Raw genomic sequence first — 23,277 nt, forward strand, 5'->3', positions numbered from 1 at the left:
ACATTGTTTAACAGTTTTTCTGTTGGGTTACTGCCTATTTCATACTGATTTGTAATAGCTTTCCTTGCAGAAAATTTTAATTTTTACTTAAATTTACTATTACTATTTATAATGATTACTGGGCCTTGTCTCTCCGATAATTTTTCTACTACTCTATGGCCTTATTTTTTCTAATTTGATCTTTGTTCCATCTAGAATTACTTAAAGAGTGAGATAGACTTTGATCTTAATATTTTTCCAGATGTTTGTCCCAACACAATTTGTCAAAAAGCCAGTCTTTTCTCCAGCATGATTTTAAGAAAACCAGAAACTCCTGTTTTCTAGTTAACGAAGTATGTGTGTCAAGAGAGTGGCTATAAAAATTGTTTTTGTTTTTAAATCAGTCTTTTCTCTTTATTTGCCAGTGTTTAAAATGGGGTAGTGCTGCTCTGGGTTAGAGTAATTTAGCTAAACTTGTCAGGTATGTCTTTTCTTCCTGGGCAGGCTGTTGAGTGATTTCTTCCTTTGTCATCTAGAGAAGAGCACCATATTGACAGGCTATCCTGGATTTAGCTTACCACCTCTGCCAGTGACCTGGCTTCTTGCCTTCGATAGGTCATTTCTTCCCTGGCAGGTGAAGTTTATGCCACTCATTAGTTGCCAGCCAACATTAGGTCCCCTCAGGAAGACCCCACCCTTTGGGTGAGTGACAGCATCCAGTGAGGCCTTCAGTAGCAGGGCCTCTAGGGTTCAGGCTTTCTCTCATGTGGCCCACAGCTCAGATGAAGTGATTCTGAAGCCCACTGGAAGTCAGCTGACCGTGGAATTCCTGGAAGAGAATAGCTTCAGTGTGCCCATCCTGGTCTTGAAGAAGGATGGATTGGGGATGACGCTGCCCTCACCATCATTCACTGTGAGGGATGTGGAACACTATGTTGGTAAGCACCACAGACCCTCTTAACTGTGACATTGTTCACTCCCATCAAAACGTATGACCCTTCCCCTCCAGTCTACGTTTTGCATTTCCTTTCTAGCCATCTTGGGAATTTGAGGTGAAGTGCCTTGCCCAGAGTCATTCTTTTTTTTTTTTTTTTTTTTTTTTTTGCGGTACACGGGCCTCTCACTGTTGTGGCCTCTCCCGTTGAGGAGCACAGGCTCCGGACGCGCAGGCTCAGCGGCCATGGCTCATGGGCCCAGCCACTCCACGGCATGTAGGATCTTCCCGGACCGGGGCACGAACCCGTGTCCCCTGCATCAGCAGGCAGACTCTCAACCACTGCGCCACCAGGGAAGCCCCCCCGAGTCTTCTTAGGCAAAGCTGGAACCAAAATCCTAGCCTACCCTTCCTTTTCCTCCTAACACACCACAAAACCCCAGGCTGAGCCCCATCTTTTACCTGGGGAATTCCAAGGATTGTTATGGCCTCTCTGTCCTCTGTTGAGATGAAAAAGCCTTTGACTTTTGCCCTCACATGCTAGTTGTGTTCTGGACATGAGTTTTGGGGGATAGGAAGAGAAGTGAGGAAGCAGGGCCCAGGCAGGTGGATAGTACTGTGAGTGAGACTATGTGTCAGGCAGTTCTGTTGCCTTAGCAGGCCTGGACCTGGCACATAGGTCTAAGTAGAGTGTGAGGAATACCTACCCCCACTTCCCATTTATGCACATACAAATACAGTGAGAAGTTTTCAGTGTAAGGTCATTTTAGGGACTGGTTAGGGGATGTAAGAGTCTTCTCTGATCTCTGGGACTTGGTGCAGAATCCATCTCTTTACTCCAGGTTCTGACAAAGAGATTGATGTGATTGATGTGACCCGCCAGGCCGACTGCAAGATGAAGCTTGGTGATTTTGTGAAATATTATTATAGCGGGAAGAGGGAAAAAGTCCTCAATGTCATTAGTTTGGAATTCTCTGATACCAGGTAAGAGGGAGAGGGGTAAGTAAAAAGCCTCACAAAGTGCCTAGGACTTGTGATATACTGAGTGTATATTAGTGTTCCTTTCCCTTCTTCCCGGTGGTTTCTTCCTTTGGGATGAGGAGCTGGTTTATACTTTCTAGGGTAGCTGCTCACATTATAACAACCAAATCATATTTCTCCTTTACAATTTCTAGCATAGGATAGATTATACAGTAGCTATTTTAATTTTTGTTTCCTTCAAGATTTAGGACAGCTTTCTTAGACCTTTTTTTGGTGTTTAGATTGTGGCATGGTCACCGTTTAACTCCCAGGATAGGTCCTCTGTCCCAGGTAAACACTTCTTTACCTGGAACTGAGCCCTGAGAGGTTTCTCTAATTGTTCCTCATAAAGAAGACACTACAACATGGGGACAGTACAATACTGTTATACACCATGTGCCAAGTGAGTGGACCCGGGTGTGGAGATTCTGAGCATTTAGTGGAGGAAATGATCACCTTTGACTGGGGAAGGCTATGGAGCTGGGACTTGGGAATTCCAGAGCTGAGTGGAATGAGGATGCTGACTGGACTTACAAAAATAAGTGTCCTGTGTGCTCTTTGGGATTCTGTGGAGAGAACTTCTTTCTCTTATCTGAGTCTCACTGGGATGGGGGGCATTTTATTCAGGCTTCAGCCTTCAATTCCCAATCAGCTGACATCTGCTCTCCACCCCTTCCTTGATAGGCTTTCTAACTTTGTGGAGACACCCAAGATTGTTCGGAAGCTCTCATGGGTGGAGAACTTGTGGCCAGAGGAGTGTATCTTTGAGAGGCCCAACGTGCAGAAGTACTGCCTCATGAGCGTGCGGGATAGTTATACAGACTTTCACATTGACTTTGGTGGCACGTCGGTCTGGTACCATGTGCTCAAGGTAAGAATGGCTATGGCTTCTGAAGACAGCCAGGCCTTGGGCCTCCCTGTTTGTTTCAGGTGGCAGCATAAAGACAGGCTGCTAAGGCCTACCTGCATCCCAGATTCTATTTGGGTGACATTTCAACATAACTGCTCTATCAGGGTTGGGTACTGAGTGGATATGCCATATAAATTGTCTCTACTTTACAGTTTTGATGGTTAACTTTTATTTTTTTTTAATAACAGCAGATGCCTAAGGTTTTCTCTGACTGTTATCTTAATTGAACCAATCTGTACTCCTAGCGCTATGTATGGAAATGTCCATATTTACTGCAGACATTTCTGGTAACATGAGAAATTCCCTTTCCCCTCCAAGTTTATTGAGTTATAATTTGTATACCATAACGTTCACCTGTTTTAAGTGTATAGTTTGATGATTTTTGACAATTGTATAAATAGTTGCATGACTGCCACCACCATCAAGATAGAGCACGTATGAGATGGTTTTTTTTAATGTCAGCCTTTCTATAGTTTCCCTTTTAGTGGTCGTTACAATTTTATAATTAGCATATTGATTGTCAGTGACTACAAAGGATTTTTGAGGTCTGGAAAATAAATTTCTTAAGTAAGTTTTATTGTTCTCCACCACTGTTCATGCTATTTAGCTTTCTTATCAGAAACGCCAAGGAAAGAGCAGAAAACTTGGATATGGCTCTTGTCCAAATGATCACAAATCTTGAGCTAGTTGTTTTCATTGGTTTATCATGAAGAAATTGGAGTGTGTAAATGAAAGTGCTATTATGCAAATGTTAGATTTAACTTTTTTATTTTTAAATAGTTTTTCATAGAAAAATTGCAAAAATAATAGGAAGATTTCCTGTGTGCCCTTCACTCAGATTCCCATGTTACTATTTTATTATACTCTTTCTTTCTCTGAAGCAAACATAATAAAATGGTTTTATATAAATATTTTTTCTGAAACACCTGAGAGTAGTTTCAGACAAGGTGTCCCTTTATCTCGTAATAATTCAGTGTGTATTTCTTAAAAACAAGGGTATTCTCTTATATAACCACAGTATAGTTATCAAAATCAGAAAATTAATATTGATATAATACTGTTATCTAATCTACAGATCTGATTCAAATTTCTCTAATTGTACAGTAAATAATTTCTAGTAGATAATTTTCTACATTGAAATGTATTATGAAATATTGGTTAAACTAATCAAGCTATGGGTTGGGGATATTTTTGTGCTAGTGGGTTTTTTTCTTTTCTGCCAAATTATCTATCTGGTGATTATCCAGGCAAAACATAGTTAGGAAATAATATGTTCTTCCAACAGATAATCATCCAACATATAATCTTACAGAAGTCCTTGGGTGATTACTGAACTTTTAAACTTTTATTAGCTTTGATTGCAGGTGTGAGAAGGAATGCTCTCTGTAAATGGCATTTAAAGGCAAATTCAATTTTCTTCTCATTAGTAATGTGGCCTTAAATTCTCCTAGGGCTAGTAATATTGATCTACTCATCTATAGAGGCCATTTTTCATTTGGCATTGCATCTAAAATAGGAGCCTTTGGTGTACATTTGTCTTAAGTTGACAATTTTGTTTGAAATGTCCTTTCCAAATTGTTTTTGTCAGTTTTATAGAAGCTTAAAAGTACAAAGTGCAAAAGGACTTCTGAAGTTTTCCAAATATATATATAAATGATCCTTGGACAGAAGGAATTCTAGCATACTACATGGTCTTGGAACATGAGAGAGAGAATATTCTTTTGGAGACTCCCAGAAGACTTCTCTGGAAACCTTTGATATTTTTGACATGTCAATCTTTCTTTGTTTCAGGGTGAGAAGATCTTCTACCTGATCCGCCCAACAAATGCCAACCTGACTCTCTTTGAGTGCTGGAGCAGCTCCTCTAACCAGAATGAGATGTTCTTTGGGGACCAGGTGGACAAGTGCTACAAGTGTTCTGTGAAGCAAGGACAGACACTTTTCATTCCTACAGGTCTTCCCTGGGCTCCTCTGGGAGGGTTTGAGGAAGGTGGGAAGAGGAAGAGAGCTTGTGGCACTGGAACCAACCCCTTCCCATAATGTGTTGATCTGATTATGTGAGATATCCCTCTCATATCAGTTGAAGGCTCAGAAGTGGACATCAAGAAAATTCGAGTGGTGGCCAGTGGGCAGTGTGGTTTCTTGGGGAGGTCCAGGAGGAAGTTGATAGCTCCTTTGCACTGGACTGATGTCAACTTGGTGGACAGATAGAAAACAGGACTCTTAGCCCCATGACTCTAGAGATAGTGACTGAGAGACTGGCATTGTAGACTATAAGTCAGAATGACCTGGGTGGGGGTAGGGTTTTTTTTTTCCCAAAACAATAAAGGCCTAGGCTTCACCCCTAGAATTATGAAATCGTTGGTCTGGGGTGGGATCTGAGTGTATTTATTTTGAAAAAGTCCCCATAGTTGTCTCAATTTGGGGAAAGTTGACATCTTTAGTATGTTGAATCTTCCATGAACACATATGTCTTTCCATTGATTTAGATTTTTCTTGACTTTCTAATTTCTTAATTCCTTGATTTCAGAATTAGTGTTAAATTTTCTCAGAATGTTCAATAGAATTCTCTACTGCAGCCACATGGACCTGGAGATTTCCTTTTTGGGAAGTTTTTAATTAACATTCAATTTCTTTAAACCTGTATTAGGCTATTCAAATTATCTATTTCATATTGAGTGAATTGTAAGTTTGTGCTTTTCGAGCAATTGGTCCATCTTATCTAAGTTGTCAAATTGATGTGTGTAGAGATAGTATTTCTTTATTATTCTTTTGATATCTTCCAAGTCTCTAGTGCTACCCTGTGTTTCATTCCTGATGTTAGTAATTTGTGCCTTCTCTTTTATTGTGTGTTAGTCTTAATGGAAGTTTGTCAATTTTGTTGAACTTTTTAAAGAATCACTTTTTGTTTCACTGATTTTCTCTGTTGTCTTTCTGTTTTCAATTTCATTGATTTCTGCTTTTATCTTTGTTTTTCCTTCTTTCTGCTTGCTTTGGGTTTATTTTGCTCTCTTTTTCCTGATCTTGAGATGAGAGCTTAGATTATTGATTTCAGACTTTTCTTCTTTTTTTATAATAAATTTATTTTATTTATTTATTTTTGGCTGCATTGGGTCTTTGTTGCTGCGGATGGGCTTTCTCTAGTTGCGGCGAGTGGGGGTTACTCCATTGTGGTGCACAGGCTTCTCATCACGGTGGCTTCTCTTGTTGCAGAGCACGGGCTCTTGGTGTGCGGGCTTCAGTAGTTGTAGCACGTGGGCCCAGTAGTTGTGGCTCGTGGGCTCTAGAGCACAGGCTCCATAGTTGTGGCGCATGGGCTTAGTTGCTCCGCAGTATGTGGGATCTTCCTGGACCAGGGCTCGAACCTGTGTCCCCTGCATTGGCAGGTGGATTCTTAACTACTGCGCCACCAGGGAAGCCCTTTTCTTCTTTTTTTTAATATAAGCATTTAGTGCTATAAATTCCCCCCTTAGCACTGATTTAGCTGTGTCACATATTTTGATATGTTGTATTTTCATTTTGTTAAATGTGCCTGTAAAAAAATTGAGATATAGTGCACATACCATAAAAATTACCACGTTAAAGGGTACAATTCAGTTTTTAAAAAAATATTCTTGAAGTTGTGCAAACATCACCACTATCTAATACCAGAAAGTTTTCTTCACTTCAAAAAGAAACCCTGTACCTGTTAGCAGTCACTCCCCATTCCTTCTTCCCCCCCAGCCCCTGTCAACCCCACTTCTGTACTTTTCTCTGTGTATGAATTTGCCTTTTCTGAATATTTCATGTAAATGGAATCATGCAATATGTAGTCTTTTATGTCTGGCTTCTTTCACCCAACATAATATTTTCAAGGTTCATCCATGTTATCAGTACTTCATTCTTTAAATGGCTGAATAATAATTCCATTGTATGGATATACCATATTTTGTTTATCCATTCATCATTTTATAGACATTTGGGTTGTTTTCACTTTTTGCCTATTATGAATAGTGTTGCTATGAACATTCATGTACAAGTTATTGTGTTAACATATATTTTCAGTTCTCTTGGGTATATCTACCTAGGAGAGGAATTGCTGAGTCATATATATGGTAACTCTGTGTTTAACTTCCTGAGGAATTGCCAGACTGTTTTCTAAAGCAGCTGCATTTTCCACCAACGATTTATGAGGGTCTCAATTTTTCCACATCCTTCCCAACAGTTGTTTTTGCCTGTCTTTATGATTATAGCCATCCTAGTGGGTGTGAAGTTGTAGCTCATTGAGATTTTAATTTGTGCTTCTCTAATGGCTATTGATTTTGAACATCTTTCCATGCACTTATTGTATGTTTATATATCTTTTTTTGAAGAAATATCTATTCAAAACTTCTGCCCATTTATTTATTTATTTATTTACTTGATTGTGCCAAGTCTTATTTGAGGCAAGCAGGCTCCTTAGTTGCGGCACACGAGCTCCTTAGTTGTGGCATGTGAACTCTTAGTTGCGGCATGCATGTGACATCTAGTTCCCTGGGCAGGGATCAAACCCAGGCCCCCTGCATTGGGGGTGTGGAGTCTTATCCTCTGTGCCACCAGGGAAGTCCCTGCCCATTCCTTAATTAGGTGATTTGTCTTTCTATTGTTGAGTTGTAAGAATTCTTTAAATATTTTGGTTTAGACCTTTATCAGATGTGTGATTTGCAAATACTTTCTCTCATTCTGGAGGTTGTCTTTTTACTTTCTTGATGTTGTTCTGTGAAGCCCAAGAGTCCCGTTTATCTGTTTTTTTTCTTTGCTTGTGCTTTTGGTGTCATATCTAAGAAACAATTGCCTAATTCAAGGTCATGAAGATTAACACCTGTGTTTTCTTCTGAGTTTTCTTTTTAGTTCTTACATTTATGTCTTTCATCCATTTCAAGTTAATTTTTGTATATGGTGTGAGATATGGGTCCAATTTCATTCTTTTGCATATGGATGTCCAGATGTCCCAGAACAATTTGAAAAGACCATTCTTTCCCCCATTGAATTGTCTTGATACCTTTGTCAAAAATCAGTTGACCATAGGCCATGTATTGGTTTATTTCTGGACTTTGAATTCTATTCCATTGATCTGTATGTCTGTCTTTATGACAGTATCACACTGTCTCAAGTTATTGTACACTTGTAGTAAGTTTTGAAATTGGGAAGTGTCAGCCTTCCTGGGCCCCTTGAATTTCCATATGAAGTTTTCAGCTTCAGGTTTTATATAGATTTTTTTTTTAGTGTTTGCTCTAGTTTTATGTATATATGTATACATATATAGATATATATGTATATGTACATAGACATAGACATATACACATATATCTATGTATATGTACATATATAGATAAATATGTATATGTGTATATATGTATATATGTACATACATATCTATATGTGTATATTTATATATACATATATATCTATCTTATGACAGTCTACTGGTACTGACATTTTACCAGTTTGAAGAAAGAGTTGAAACCTTACCTCTTTTCACATCTCTTTACCCTTACCATATGTAATGTATTTGTCTTAAATATTTCCTCTGCATACATTAGAGCTACATCACATAGTGTTTTAATTTTTGTTTCAGCTGTCAAACATAATTTAGAATATCCAAGAGCAGGAAAGTCTATTGTATTTACCTGTATTTTTACTCTTCCATTGTTCTTCCTTCCTGGTGTTCCAAGATTCCTTCTCTTATCATTTCCTCTCTGTTTAGAGTTTCAGGGTAGATCTGCTGGCAACAGATTCTCTTAGTTTTCCTTCATCTGTAAATGTCTTGATTTCCCTTTCACTCTTGAAGGATAGTTTTGCTGGGTATAGAAATCTGGGTTGATATTTTCTTTCAGCACTTGAATGTTGTGCTGCTTCCTTCTGGCTTCTGTGGTTTCTGATAAGATTTTGGCTACCCTTTAAATTGTTTTTTTCCCTGTATGTGTCATTTCTTGCTACTTCCAATATTTTTTCTTTTTTATTTAGTTTTTCAGCAGTTTGACTATCATGTGTCTTGGTGTGGATTTCTTTGGGTTTATACTGTATATGTTCATCAAGCTTCTTGAATGTGTAGGCTTATGTCTTTTGCCATATTAGTGAAATTTTTAGTGAAATTAGTGAAATTATTTCTTCAAATACCTTTTCATTCCCTCACTCTAACTTTTCTTCTGAGTCTTTGATTATACAAATGTAACACATTTTGCTGTAGTCCCACAGGTTCCTGAGGGTTTTTTTTCTGTCCCATTGCATGGTTCTTTATTTTTTTGTCTTTTTTATTTTTACTGGCACATAGTTGATTTACAGTGATTCAGGTGTAGAGCAAAAAGAGACTCAGTTATATATATAGTATCTATCTTTTTTCAGATTATTTTCTATTATAGGTTATTACAAGCTATTGAATATAGTTCCCTGTGCTATACAGTAGGTCCTTGTTGGGTTCCTGAGTTTATTTTTCTCTCAGTCTATTTCTTCTCTCTTGTTCATATTGGGTGCTTTCTATTGTTCTGTTTTCAAATTCTCTGATTCTTTTCTCCATTGTCTCCATTCTTCTGTTGAGTCCATTGTTTCATTATATATTTCAGATGTAGTATTTTTTAGTTCTATAATTTGTACTTGTTTCTTATTTATAGCTTCTCTTTCTTTTGTTTGTTTGTTTCCAGCATGCTTGTAATTGTTCGTTGAAGCATTTTTATGATGACTCCTTTAAAACTCGTGTTATATAATTCTAACATCTTTGTCGAACATTATATTGTATAATTCTGGATTTTCTTTTCTGTTACTCAGATCTGTTTGTCTATTCATATATCAGTATCATATTGATTTGATTACATTGGTTTTATAGACTGTTTAATATATGATGAGGCAAGTCATGCCCCCCTCCTCCTACCCCCATACCCATCTGCTTTTCTCTTTTATAGTTTTCTATTCCTATGCATTTATTCACCCATCTTTGAATTCTTTGCTGGGTCTCACATGATGTTTATTTTTTTGTACACTGGGCACTTGGTAACTGGTGAATTGAATTTGTCTACCAGAGATTTGAGTTGGATTCATTTGCATCTTGGTAGAAATTCCCACAAACTGGGTGCAATCTACTGAGTTCCACAAGCATTTCATGTCTACTGTCTGCCCCAACATTGGGCTAGGTGCTAGAGATAGAATATGGATAGGCTCTTCAGTACTAATAGACACAATAGAGATATTCACCAGAAGTTTTGGGAGCACAGAGAAGAGCACTTAGTCTGGCCAGAGGTTTGTGAAAATCTTCTCAGAAGAGTGACACCTGAAGAGTAAATAGAGACTGACCAAGGAAAGAAAGGCAGGAAAGCGCTCTCAGATAAAGGGAAAGGCATAAACAAAGCAAAGATGTGTGAAGCAGTTTATGGATACTGGAGCCTAAAGACCAAGGGCTGGGAGCAGATGAAGCTGAAAAGGTTGGCAGGCTGAACTTACTTCAGAGGCAACTGGGGACTACTGAAGATTTATTTGTTTATTTAATTTCTAATGAAATATTTCAGATGTAGCAAGAGATATAAAGAATAATATAATGAACATTTATGTGTTTATAACTCAACTAAAAATATAACATATTACAAACATATTTGAAGCCTTGTATATACCTCTCCTCAATTACATTCCCATTCTGCCCTCTCAAGAGCTAGCTGTTGTCCTGAAGTTGATGATATCATTCTCATGCATTTTTATCCCTTTATTACATAGGTATGCCTTAGTAAGCAGTATATAGTATTGTTTTACATGTTTTTGAATGTTATATAAATGGAATCAGATGTATTTTTCTCAACTTTTTTCTCTGAACATTATGATTGTGAGATCCATGTTGATACATGTGGCTATTGTTCATTCATTTCACTTGCTTTCTAGTATTCCATTGTATGAGTATACAGCAGTTTATCTATTCTTCTGTGGATGTACATTTCACTGAAGAGTTTCAAGCAGGAGGTGACATGGGCAGATTTGCATTTCAGATATATCACTTAGGGTTGAGATGTGGAGGATGGACTTCAGAGGTTGAGATTGGTGTGGAGCAGTGGTTTACAAACACTTTGGACTCTGGACCTGTTTATACCCTTAAATATTATTGAGGACCCCAAAGAGCTTTTATTTATGTGGTTTATATTTATTAATATTTACCATATTATAAATTAAAACTGAGAATTTAAATATATTTATTAGTTCATTGAGGAAAAAACAAGAATAAACCCATTACATGTTAGCATAAGTAATAATTTTTATGAAAAATAACTATTTTCAAACTAAAAAAATTTAGTGAAAAGATTGACATTTACATTTCTGCAAATCTTTTTAATATTCGGGTTAGCAGAAAACTTCTGTGTCCTCAAATCTGCTTCTGTGTGTTATGATATCATGTCATGTACCCCTTGAAAAACTCCACTGTATACTGAGGGTTAAAAAGACAAATAACATCTTATTATCATGAACATAGTTTTGACCATGCATATGCTCTGAAAGAGTCTCAAGGAGCCCCAGGATTCCCTGGATCACGCCTTAAAGAACCACTGGTGTTAGAGGAGCCAGTTTGTAGGCTGTTTCAAATAGCATAGGTGAGAGATAATGATGGATCTGAACCAAGCCATTAGTAGGATGGATGGATGAAGAAGGGGAGATGAATATGAGAGAGATGTAAGAAGAAAAATCAGAAGGTCCCAGAAGGCAGTATAGGGTCAAGGGCAAGGAAAATAATTTAGTTTCAACTAGGTACATCCTTCACAACCAACCTGTGAAGTGGATATTTAGATATAGAAAACGGCAAGATTTGAACCCAGGTCTGTCTAACACAAAAACTCTTTGTTTTACCTAGCGCAGAGTTAGAAGGGGTAGTCATGGCAAGGAGGTGATGCCTTTCTTAGCAATAAGAGAGAGGGTGGGTGAGGCAACGAAGAGATTTTGAAGTGCAGAGAAGGGAAGTAGAAGGAGTTTATTAACCCCCAGGTTGGTCCAGTTCAGGGTTATAATGATGGCAGACTTGGCTAGGATGGGCGTTGGGAGAGTGGAGGAAGCTAGAATGTTCTGAATTACTGCCAGGCTGGCTGGTCTAAGGAGTTGTGTTTGAGCTGAGTGGGCAGTGGTGATGTCCAAAGAAGAAAGGCCCTCTGCCAGCTATGTTTTTTGCCTTGTTACACTGCAGGATGGATCCATGCTGTGCTGACCCCCGTGGACTGCCTTGCCTTTGGAGGGAACTTCTTACACAGCCTTAACATTGAAATGCAGCTCAAGTGAGTCCTGAAGCTCTGGTGATCCCGAATTGGCCATTCCCATCTGCTAGAGTCCTCGAGTTCTCCGGTATTGTGAGGAGTGCAGCATAGAAGGGAGGCAAGATGATCAGAAAGGAATGGATACTGGTTTCTGATGATGTTCAGTCTGAAGATGAATACCTCTTCCTCACTTAGTAGTTATGTGAATTTTGTCAAGTCACATAAACTTTGAGCCCAAGTTTCCTAACCCATAGAGTAAGGTCTTAGAGGGTAGTTGTGAGGATTAAAGATAATGGATACAGAGCATCCAGAGCAGTACCTGATACATAGTAGGTGCCTAGTAAACAGGGTCCTTGTTATCATTGTTATTGTTGTGCCTACTTCCTCCAGAGCCTATGAGATTGAGAAGCGGTTGAGCACAGCAGACCTCTTCAAGTTCCCCAACTTTGAGACCATCTGTTGGTATGTGGGAAAGCATATCCTGGACATCTTTCGAGGTATGGAGCCCTTTGCCAACTGTCCTTTTTGCCCTGCTGCCCTGACCATGTGTGTGTGCACATGTGCACATAACCATCACCTCAAATCAAGATACAGTACCCATCACCACAAAGATCTTTGTAGTGTTACCCATTTATAACCTCACCCACTCTCTCCCCCTGAACTATCCATAACTTCAGGAAACCACTGATCTCTTTTTCATCTCTGTAATTTTGTCATTTCAAGAGTGCTATAAAAATGGAATCAAAGGATGTGATCTTTTGAAATTGGCTTTTTTACTAATCGTAATGTAGGGTAGGGCATGGATTTTAACTTTTTTATTTAGCAAAGGGGACTGAGAAAATTGGATCACAGTGAAATTATTCCTATTTCCTGCCAATTAAAATAAGAAACTCAATCGGTGTAGTGTCAGAGTTCCCTGGACGTGCTTCCCCTGGGGACAAGGCCCAGTCCTGACTACCCATCATTGGTTTGGTTCCTGGGTATCAGCCCAGGTAGAAGCCAACCTGCTGGGTTTCCTCTTTCCTGGTCTGCTTGGAAATAGAGTGGCTCCCTTACTCAGACCTGAGATTCTTCAAGGTGACTTGGCCAGGAAAAGTTACAAAGAACCTCAGAGGCCAATGAGTACACTCTCTTATGAAGTACCTCAAGCCCTTATTCTGCCATCTAGACAGACCGTCACTTAAATGTTCATTCAGAGGCTGGATGACTAACTGCTTATTATTTTCTGTTCTGAACAGCTTAGTTCAGTAGAAAATTCTTTATTGAGCCTAAATCTGGATGTTTGTTATAACCTCCTCCTGGAGTAACTCAGAACAAGGCATTAATGGCTCTTCAGATCTGTGTAGGTGGCAGTTGTCCTCCTGAGTGTTCACATTTTGAAACCCAAGAGGCAGAATAGTGTAGAAGGAGCACAGGCCTCAGATTTAGACAGATGAGGTTTCAGTCTTGGCTTTGGCACTTACCAGATGTGGCCTTTGGTTGTCTCTGCCTCTCTGAGCCTCATTTCCTGAACTATAAAATGAAGATAATGATATCTGGCTTATAGGGTTGGGTATAGGATTAAATGAGATAGTAGATGTCAAGGTAGTCATAAAATGAACACCATTATAAGAACTGAGATACGGAGTTGGGCTCAGAACCTTGAGCATTTTCTCTGGTTGCCTGAAAAAAACTAACAAGTCCTTCACTTCCCTGCATGGCTTCTTTGACACTCTACCTTCCTCTTTCCCCCTTTAGGTTTGCGAGAAAACAGGAGACACCCTGCCTCCTACCTGGTCCATGGTGGTAAAGCCCTGAACTTGGCCTTTAGAGCCTGGACAAGGAAAGAAGTAAATATACTTATTTCTCTACCTACTTTAGAGGTCTACTCTCAGCAGGGACTGGCTTTGGGAAGATCCTCTGGGGACGTGGAGGAAACTAGGGAGGTTTGTGGGCTCCTAGGATTAGAGTAGAGGACTGGGCTAGGACTCCTTGGATTATATTTTTAAACCTTTCTTTCTGATTATGAAAAGTAATACCTGCTTACTGTAGAGAATTAGAAAAATACAGAAGAGTGTAAAGAAGGAAAAACTTCACCTGCAATTTTAACTCAGAGGGAATAAACATTAACATTTGGGTATACTTTCTTTTGTTTTTTTAATATTCATTTTTAAAACATGATTGCTCTCACCCTGTACATATAATTTTGTATCTGAATTGGTTGGCTTATCTTAATTTTTCTGTGTCACCAGAGTTCTCCACAAACATTAATAGTTACATGATATTATTTTGCAGGGATGTACCATCCTTACCTAACCACTTGTTTATTGTTGCTTATTTATTTATTTGGGGGATAGTTCTAGAAAATCATGCAGTAAATAGCTGTTTGCATCAGTCTTTGTTTCTCATCTCTTAATTGTTTCTTCAGGATAGATTTTTAGAAGAGTGATCACTAGATCAAAGTATGTGAAAAAATGTAAGACTCTTGATGCATACTGCCAAAATGGCTTTTTAGGAATATACCAATATCCATCTATCCAATTGAATACTAAACAGCTATAAAAGAGATTAAGAAAGCTCTCTATTTACTGATTTGGAAAGATCTCCAGAATTTATCATGTAAAAGTGTAGAACTGTGTGTATAGTGTGCTACCTTATGTGTAAAAGGGGGGAAAAGAAGAATTATATTTGTATGTGCTTGTATTTGACTGAAGACACAATCTGGAGGGATGCAGAAGAAACTAATAAAAGTGGTTACCTGTTGGTGTGGGCTAGGGGAGCTGATGGCAGGGTCAGATAGATACTGAGGCTTTTCAATATATATCTTTCTATATTGTTTGATTTTTGAACTACGTGAATGGATTACCTACTCAAAATGTTGAATTTATTTAAAAACCAATTTTAAGAAATGCAAAAAAAGGAAATATCAATATATTCTTTTATGCTTCTGATACTCTTTGTAGATTCCTTCCCCTGCATACAGTAGCCTGAGGAAACTTTTCAGCCACTGCAGGCTTAAATGTGCACAATCTCCCCATTTCCTGTTGACAGCCTTCCCCCCAGATATCCTTGGACTTCATGTTTTGGGCCTTCTTTTGCTCCCTGGACTCAACTGCACCTGGGCCTTAGCCTTCGATTCTGTTTTGCCACATCCCTCAGGTGTGGCTACCTTGGGTTTCATCTCTGACTCTGCATCCACACTGACCCTCCCGCGAAGTGAACTTCAGAGTGACTCTGTCCCAGGAACACCAAAAGGGAGGGAGGTGGGTAGGTCCTAAGCACTCATGTCCTGAGCCAGGATGGCCTCAGGGACCAAAGGATGGCCCCAACAGTGTGACCAAAGGGAGCTGGAAGAGAGTAGGACACAGAACTGAGGAGCCACACTCATGGGAGAAGTCTTTTGTGAAGTGCAGACAACTTCTCTTTTGTGAAGAGAAGCAGTTGCTCCTTCACCCTTCCAGAGCCCCTGGGCTGGGAGGAGGGAGCTGTCAAGGTTATCCAGCTGGGTCACATGGGTTCTCAGCCCCCATTACTGCCCAGCCACCAAAATAAATTCCAGATGGATTAAAAGAGTTAAAGGAATCAAACCATGGGAAGCAAGGAGGAAATGCTGAGGAATTTTTATCAGTCCTCTGGATACAGAATTCAAGTCAAAACTGGTGGAAGAAGTCACAGAGGAAAAGTTTGAGCTGTCTGTCTGCATAGAGATGTATTGATAAATAAGATTGCAAATGAATTAAAAGAGAGACAATCAACAGGTCTCTCCCTGGGTTGCTGTTGGGCTAGCTGTGGGCTTGTAGCTGCTCAACATTGAGTTCTGTCCTCACAAGTGGAGAGGCTGGATTGTCCCCAGGGATCTTGCTGAGGTTCTTGACTTTCTGAGGGGTGTGGTTCAAGCCACAACTAAGTTCCTCACACCTCTTGACACTGTCCTTTATCAGGTATATGTTTTGCAAATATTTCCTCCCAGTCAGTGGTTTGTCTTAACAGTGTTTTTCTAAGAGAAGTTTTTATTTTTTAATAAGTCTAATTTATCAGTTTTTTCTTTTATGGTTCATACTTTTTATGTCCTAAGAAATCTTTGCCTAACCCAAGGTCCCAATGATTTTCTCCTCTGTTTCCTTCTAAAAGGTTTATAGTTTTAGATTTGACATTTAGGTCTGTGATCCATTTTGAGTCTGTGTGTGTGTCTGGTGCAAGATATGGAATGAAGTTCTTGTTTTGCATATGGATATCTGATCAGTCTAGTACCATTTGTTAAAGAGACTACCCTTTCTCCATTGAATTGCCTTGGTAACTTTGTTGAAAATCAGTTCATTTATGTGTGGATCTATTCCTCATGCCTTTTGTTTGACAGGCTCTGCCAGACCACGAGGATGAGATCCCAGAGACAGTGCGGACCGTACAGCTCATTAAAGATCTGGCTAGGGAGATTCGCCTGGTGGAAGTAAGAAGCATGGGAGCAGGGGAGGCGTTTGGGAAGGGCTCAAGGCTCAAGTGGCAGGTCAGGCTTTTGCAGTTGGCATGAGAGCTCAGGGGAAGGATTGGGAAGACCCCACCAAGGACCCTATTCATTCATTCATTTATTCATTCATTCAGATAATTATTATGTACCTCAAGCGTGCCACATGTTGGGCTAGGTGCTTAGGATACATAAATAATACAGTGCCTGCCCACAAAGAACTCACAATCTAGTAGAGGAACCTGGGCAAAGTTAACCTAAGCCTCAGTTTCCTCATGTCTAAAGTGGGGATAACTAATAACTACTGAGGGATTATTAAGAGGATTGAGTAAGATAATACAGGTTGAGCACTAAGTATAGGGCTTGGCACACAGTAGGTGCTCAGTAAATTCTGCTGGTGGGTCATGGTGGTCGTGGGTGGCAGAGGTCATAGTAGTAGTAGTAGTAGTTGTTGTTATTAATATTTTGACTCAGTCTCTACATTCTACAAAATGACAGTTCTCCCGGGTTGAAGATGATTACAAAGCCATGTTTCAACAGGTGGCATATACCACGAGACAGTAAGGTGCAGTGGTAAGAGACTCAGAGAAACTTGGGTTCTGGTTCCTGCTCTGTCATTTGCAAGCCTTTCAGAGCCTCAGTATCCTTATCTGTAAAGTGGGGATAACACCACCTTTTCACAGTTTTGTTATGATTAAGAGCTAATGTATATAGAGCCCCTCGCACAGTGCCTGGCAGAGTAAGTACTCAATAAATGTGAGCCATTGTTATTAATAGACTGCAGCAAAGAGAGAACTCAGTGTGGGCTGGTGAAGTAGCAAAGGCACCAGAGGAGAATTGGACTTGAGGAAGTTTCAACTTTCCTTTAGCTCAGAAGCTGTAAGGTTCCATTTAGTGCCCAGGATATAGGCACTAAATCTGTGCTGAAGGGTGGTCAGAGTGAGCTACTATGAAGTTGGGGTTCTAGCCTCACCTCTTGCAGCATGTTTCACTGCCTACACCATAGCTTACATTGTCCACCTCCTACCTCATTTTCCACCACTTCCATCTGTCAGAATCCTTCAGGGTTTTAGGCCTACCTTTTCTCTGGCTCTTCCCACTTAAACGAGTTTTATATACACAGAACTTTGGGCTGGTTGGAAGAGGACTTAAGAGATGGATCATATATTTTTCATTGGCTTTCAAATGTTTTGAAGCAATGAAATCCTTTTTTTCAAATGAAATCTTAATGTGGAAGCTCAATATATACAACCAATCAAAGCATAACTGCTATGAATAAGATGAAGGTGGGAGGCTAGTAGCAGAATTAGGACTAGAACCGCTCTCCTGCTCTCAAATCCTGTGGTCCTTAGAGTTGGAACCACACATTTTAGTACTCAGTTATTTTCTGTCTCATGTCAGCTGCACTTGGAGTCTTTTCCTTTCCGGTTTTGACAGTAGTGCTGAGCTTTTCCTCTGCTCGTCTTCTCCTTACTCGTCAATGGCTAGGTAAAGAAATGCCACCCAGTAAATTCTTGATGACTTATTGTGCCAAAACTAGGGTGTGCATAAGTGCATATGTGGAGCATCTTTAAGCCCCTTCATGGCAGTACCGCCAGTGCCATAAACAGACCTCTGCTCTTAGTGCAGAGTGAACCCTTGAGTAAGCTCTAACCCCCTCATGTACTAACACTCTTGTAGGATATCTTCCAACAGAACGTTGGGAAGACAAGCAATATCTTTGGGCTGCAGAGGATCTTCCCAGCCGGCTCCATTCCCTTAACCAGGCCAGCCCATTCCACTTCAGTATCCATGTCCAGGCTGTCACTGCCCTCCAAAAGTGGTTCAAAGAAGAAAGGCCTGAAGCCCAAGGAATTCTTCAAGAAGGCAGAGCGAAAGGGCAAGGAGAGCTCAGCCTTGGGGCCTGCTGGCCAATTGAGCTATAATCTCATGGACACATACAGTCATCAGGCACTGAAGACAGGCTGTTCCCAGAAAGCAAAGGTGGGTGCTGGCCCTTGGGTTCAGCCCAACCCTTTTGGGTCCCTTGGAAGAGCAGGGTATAAAAAGGATAGGCTCTCCTGTCCTCCCACCTCCCTTAGGGCCCCTGGTGTTTGGCTACCAGTCCCACTCATTTAACAGACATTTATTGAGATCTTGTCTATGCTGGGCACTGTGATAGGTGCTGTGGACATAACCCTCAAGAGGCTGACAGGCTAGTGAGAAAGATAGGCATAAAAAGAAATGAGTGCAATGAAGCGTTGTGGATGCCACGATCAAGGGTATGTGTGGGACCCTGAGACACGGGAGGGGATGATTCTATCTGGGTAGGGGCGATGGTCAGGAGCTCTTCTCAGTAAACATGACACTTGAGATGAATCTTGAAATGCTGGGATGGGAATGACATTTGAGAGCATGGTATAGGAGTGGCAGGTTGGAGTCTTGAACAGGTTCTTGAGAAAAGCCCTCCTCCAGGGCTCCACCTTGCTTCAAGATTGTGGTGCCCTCCATAAGCATGTGAAGATACTCCACCTCTTTTTAGGGAACATGTTTTGCAAGATGGATAGGTTTCCCCTGAGCCAGCCATACATTCTCAGCCTTCTGCTCCTGTGATCATTTGGGTTGGGGGTGGGGGGACAGCATAGCAGAAGGCCTTGGTTCAGGTGGTTTTGACAGTGAACTCAACCAGTGAAACCAGAGGGAACTGGTCATTCTGATTCACATGGGAGTTCCAGACAGGTGACAACTGAGCCTCCTCCTCCTACAGTTCAACATCACTGGTACCTGCTTGAATGACTCAGATGATGACTCGCCAGACTTGGACCTTGATGGGAATGAGGGCCCGCTGGCCCTGTTGATGTCTAATGGCAGGTGAGGTGGGGAGAAGAAGCAGAGATGCTGGGTGTTGGTGGCAATATGCCACTAAGACAAGGCATGGAATTGGGACCTGGGGCTGGGACATGGGTGAGGGAGGGACTGTGCTTGGGGAAATAACCAGATATTATCAGATAACATTCCTTAGTACAGAGAACCATGGTAGTGTTGGGGTGGGAAGGGGGAGAGGTCTGGAACTAATTGGCAATCCTGCGAAAAATCTTATATAAGTTCTAGAAATTTCAGCAAGTCAGTGGATCAGAACTGTTGGTGGGAATAGGAGGTAGTACAGCATACTGGTTAAGAGCATTAGTTTTTTATATACCTTTTGCAATTCAGTTTTTAGGAACTTATTTTGCAGAAATATTTGCACAGGTGTGTAAAGAGAAATATTTAGTAGTCACCGTATCATTGTAATAGTAAGCAATTGGAAACGTTCATCAATAAAGGTTGGATAAATAAATTATGGTACATCTATGGAATAGAATGCTGTGTAACTTAAAAAGAATGAGTTTACTATCTATTGACGTGAAAAGATTTCCAAGATATATTTTAAGTGAAAAAATCAGGTTGCAAGATAATATATAGGAATAGTTCATTTTAATTTTTTAAAAAAGCACGTATGCACATATGTGTGTGTGTGTAAAAAAGCAACATACAGACCTTTTCCTTTAACCTTTTTGAAGAGGTTTAAAATTTAATTTATGTGGTTTAAAATTCAAAAAGTGTGAAAGAATACATAGTGAAAAATTTTGCTCCCACTCCTCTCTGTTCCCCAGTTCCCCTCCGCATGGAAAACCAGTGTCAACGATTTCCTTCCAGAGATGTTTATACACATCCATGCAAATAAATATATTTGTCACATATTTTATACTTGTCACACCAAACTTGTAACAGTAGTTATCTCTAGAAAGTAGAATAGGGGAAGCAAGAGAGGAAATTTTCACTTCAAAAGCATTTGAATTTTATACAGTGAGCACATATTACTTTTCTTAAAATAATTTTTTTTTTCCGGTACGCGGGCCTCTCCCGTTGCGGAGCACAGGCTCCGGACGCGCAGGCTCAGCAGCCATGGCTCATGGGCCCAGCCGCTCCGCAGCATGTGGGATCTTCCCGGACCAGGGCACGAACCCGTGTCCCCTGCATTGGCAGGCGGACTCTCAACAACTGTGCCACCAGGGAAACCCTAAAATAATTTTTAACAGAATGTTTTCTAAAAGAATAAAATAAAAGCACATCTTGGCAAAAAGCTCCAGCTTGGGAATCAGACAATCCCGAATTTGAATCCCTGCTCTGTCACGTATTTGCTATGTGACTTTGACAAGCTAATTAACGTGTCTGCACCTCTCTGTCCTCATTTTATCTATTCTATAGATAAAACTTATCTTAGGGTTGTTGAAGGACTAAATGAAGTAATGCATGTAAAGTGCCTATCACAGGTTCTGGCACATAGTAAATGCTTAATAAATGGTCGCTCTTATGAATATGATGAAGTTGAAGATGAAAGGTGATGGTGGTGGTGGTGATGATGATGGTTGTGGGTATGGCCAGAAGCTAAGTAGGTCATCAGAAACCCTCAAACATGTAGGGAGGCAAAGGAAGACAGTAAAAGTTACCATCTGGACACTCAGAACACCAGACAGGAGCAGTCAAGAGTTAAGTACAGAGTATGAACAGTGTAGGAACATAAGCGACAAGGATACGTTAACAGCCTTTTTGTAGGAAAAGATTGTTTTCAGATCCCAAGGGTGAGTGTAGTAGGTCTACCTGGCTGGGAAATAAGGGAAAAGGGAGTGTGAGGGCAGGGCAGATTCTAAAAGCAGCAGAGCTATCCTTGTTAATTGAGAACATAGTTACTGAAGAATAAGATTAGAGAGACTGTTGAGCATTGCCTTTGTCTAGAACCCGTGGTTGGTCTGCTGGGGAAGAGAAAATTGAGAGTCCTAAGGGTCCAGCCTATAATGGCTATTGAGGACACAATGAGACATTTTTCCCTTCCTCACCAGTCTTTCTTGTGCTGCTTGTTACCTTTTTGCACCTGCCAGAGGCTGCTGCTAAGTGAACCTAGGGAGTGAAGGTATAGAAATATTTATAGATGATATGATATTATGTCTGATCTTTTCTCCAGAATAATGCCATGTTTTGTGGGGACTGAGGTGTAGATGAAACAAGATTGGCTGTGTGTTGATAATTGCTAAAACTTAGCTGGGTCATAGGTACATGGGAGTTTTTAATATTTTATATATGTTTGAGATTTTTCATTATTAGAAGTTAATAAAAGATCAGGGTTAAATAGCTACCATTTATTGAGCACCTGCTCTGTGTCAGACTCTGTCTTAGCCATTTACATACATTATTTTATTTAGTCCTCACAACAACCCTGAGGGTAAGTGTTGTTATCCCCATTTTACTAATGTGGTAAAGTGAGGCCCAGAGAACTATAAGATTAGCTACCATTGGGCCACTTGCCATGTGTCAGTCTCTACATTAGCTCATTAATCCTCCCAGCAACCCTATGAGGTAGAAAACAGCTAATTCACTAAAATCCAGTTCACCAAATGACTGTTTGCTGAATGTGTCAAGTGTACTGATTTACCAAAAACTTGTTTCTCTTAACTGTAAGGCTTATTTGAGCAGTCTGTACTGGTTAATATTGTTTACCATGTGTAACAGGATTATTTAAGCCACTTTTGAGTTCTTTCTACTTCCTTTATATATTTTAACAGCTTTTTTGAGGTATAATTTACATACCATACAATTAACCTGTTTAAAGTGTACAATTAAATGACTTTTAGTAAATTTAAAGAATACGCTGCCATCACCACAATATAATTTTGGAACATTTCTATCACACCAAATAGATCCCTCATATCCACTTACAGTCAGTCCTGGTTCTCTTCCCCAGGCCCAAGCAACCACTAATCTACTTTCTATCTCTATGGATTTGCCTTTTTAGACACTTCATATAAATGGAATCACACATATGTAGTCTCTTGTGTCTGGCTTCTTTCACTTAACAATGTTTTTGAAGTTCATCCATCATGTAGAAGTATCATTAATTTCCTTTTTATTGCTCAGTAGTATTCCATTGTGTGGCTATACCACATTTAGTTTATCCATTCACTAGTTGATGGTCATTTGGATTGATTATGCTTTTTGGCTACTATGAATAATGGTGCTATGAGCATTTGAGTACTAGTTTTTGTGTGGACATGTTTTTGTTTCTCAGGAGTAAAATTTTGGGTCATATGGTAACTCTGTTTAGCTTTTTAAGAAATTGCCAAAATTTATCCCAAAGCATGCACCATTTTACACTCCTAGCAGCAATTATGAGTTTCTCCATATATTGACTAATGCTTGTTATTGTCTGTCTTTTTGATTATAGCCATTCTGATGGATGTAAAGTGGTATCTTATTACGGTTTTGATTTGCATTTCCCTAATGACTAATAATGTTGAGCCATTTATATATCATCATTAGAGAAATGTCCATTCAGATCTTTTGCTTACTTTTTAATTGGTTTTGTTTGTCTTTTGTTGCATTCTAAGAGTTATTTAAATATTCTGGATACAAATCCTTTTCTAGATAAATGATTTACAAATATTTTCTCCTAGTCTGTGGCTTGTCTTTCCATTTTCTTAATGGTGTCTTTTGAAGCACAAATGTTTTGAATTTTACCTAATCTCAAGCCACAAAGATATTTTCCTATATTTTCTTCTAGAAGTTTTATAGTTTTAGCTTTTACATTTAGATCTATGATCCATTTTTAATTTTTGTGTATGATATGAGGTAAGAGTACACATTCATTTCTTTGCATGTGATATCCACTTATCTCAGCATCATTTGTTGAAAAGACTATTCTTTCTCCACTGAATTGCCTAATAAGCACCTTTGTCAGAAATCAACT

At 39.7% G+C, this 23,277-nt stretch overlaps 1 protein-coding gene across 9 annotated transcripts in view; it reads left to right on the forward strand.

Annotated features, from left to right (window-relative positions):
- The window catches only part of PHF8 (PHD finger protein 8), a 112,589-nt gene that overhangs the window by 31,422 nt on the left and 57,890 nt on the right, over positions 1-23,277 (forward strand). For 7 of the 9 annotated variants that reach the window (XM_073799227.1, XM_073799226.1, XM_073799229.1 and 4 more), the window contains 10 exons: positions 757-917; positions 1,756-1,897; positions 2,618-2,804; positions 4,635-4,797; positions 12,010-12,097; positions 12,467-12,573; positions 13,814-13,905; positions 16,413-16,502; positions 18,198-18,500; positions 19,264-19,367. In XM_073799227.1, the coding sequence (XP_073655328.1) occupies positions 757-917; positions 1,756-1,897; positions 2,618-2,804; positions 4,635-4,797; positions 12,010-12,097; positions 12,467-12,573; positions 13,814-13,905; positions 16,413-16,502; positions 18,198-18,500; positions 19,264-19,367 (1,437 nt within the window). The remainder of the gene's footprint in view (positions 1-756; positions 918-1,755; positions 1,898-2,617; positions 2,805-4,634; positions 4,798-12,009; positions 12,098-12,466; positions 12,574-13,813; positions 13,906-16,412; positions 16,503-18,197; positions 18,501-19,263; positions 19,368-23,277) is intronic. The other 2 variants (XM_073799228.1, XM_019943608.3) reach the window with 1 other exon arrangement.

This window comes from Tursiops truncatus, chromosome X (genome assembly GCF_011762595.2).
Source record: "Tursiops truncatus isolate mTurTru1 chromosome X, mTurTru1.mat.Y, whole genome shotgun sequence".
NCBI lineage: Eukaryota > Metazoa > Chordata > Mammalia > Artiodactyla > Delphinidae > Tursiops > Tursiops truncatus.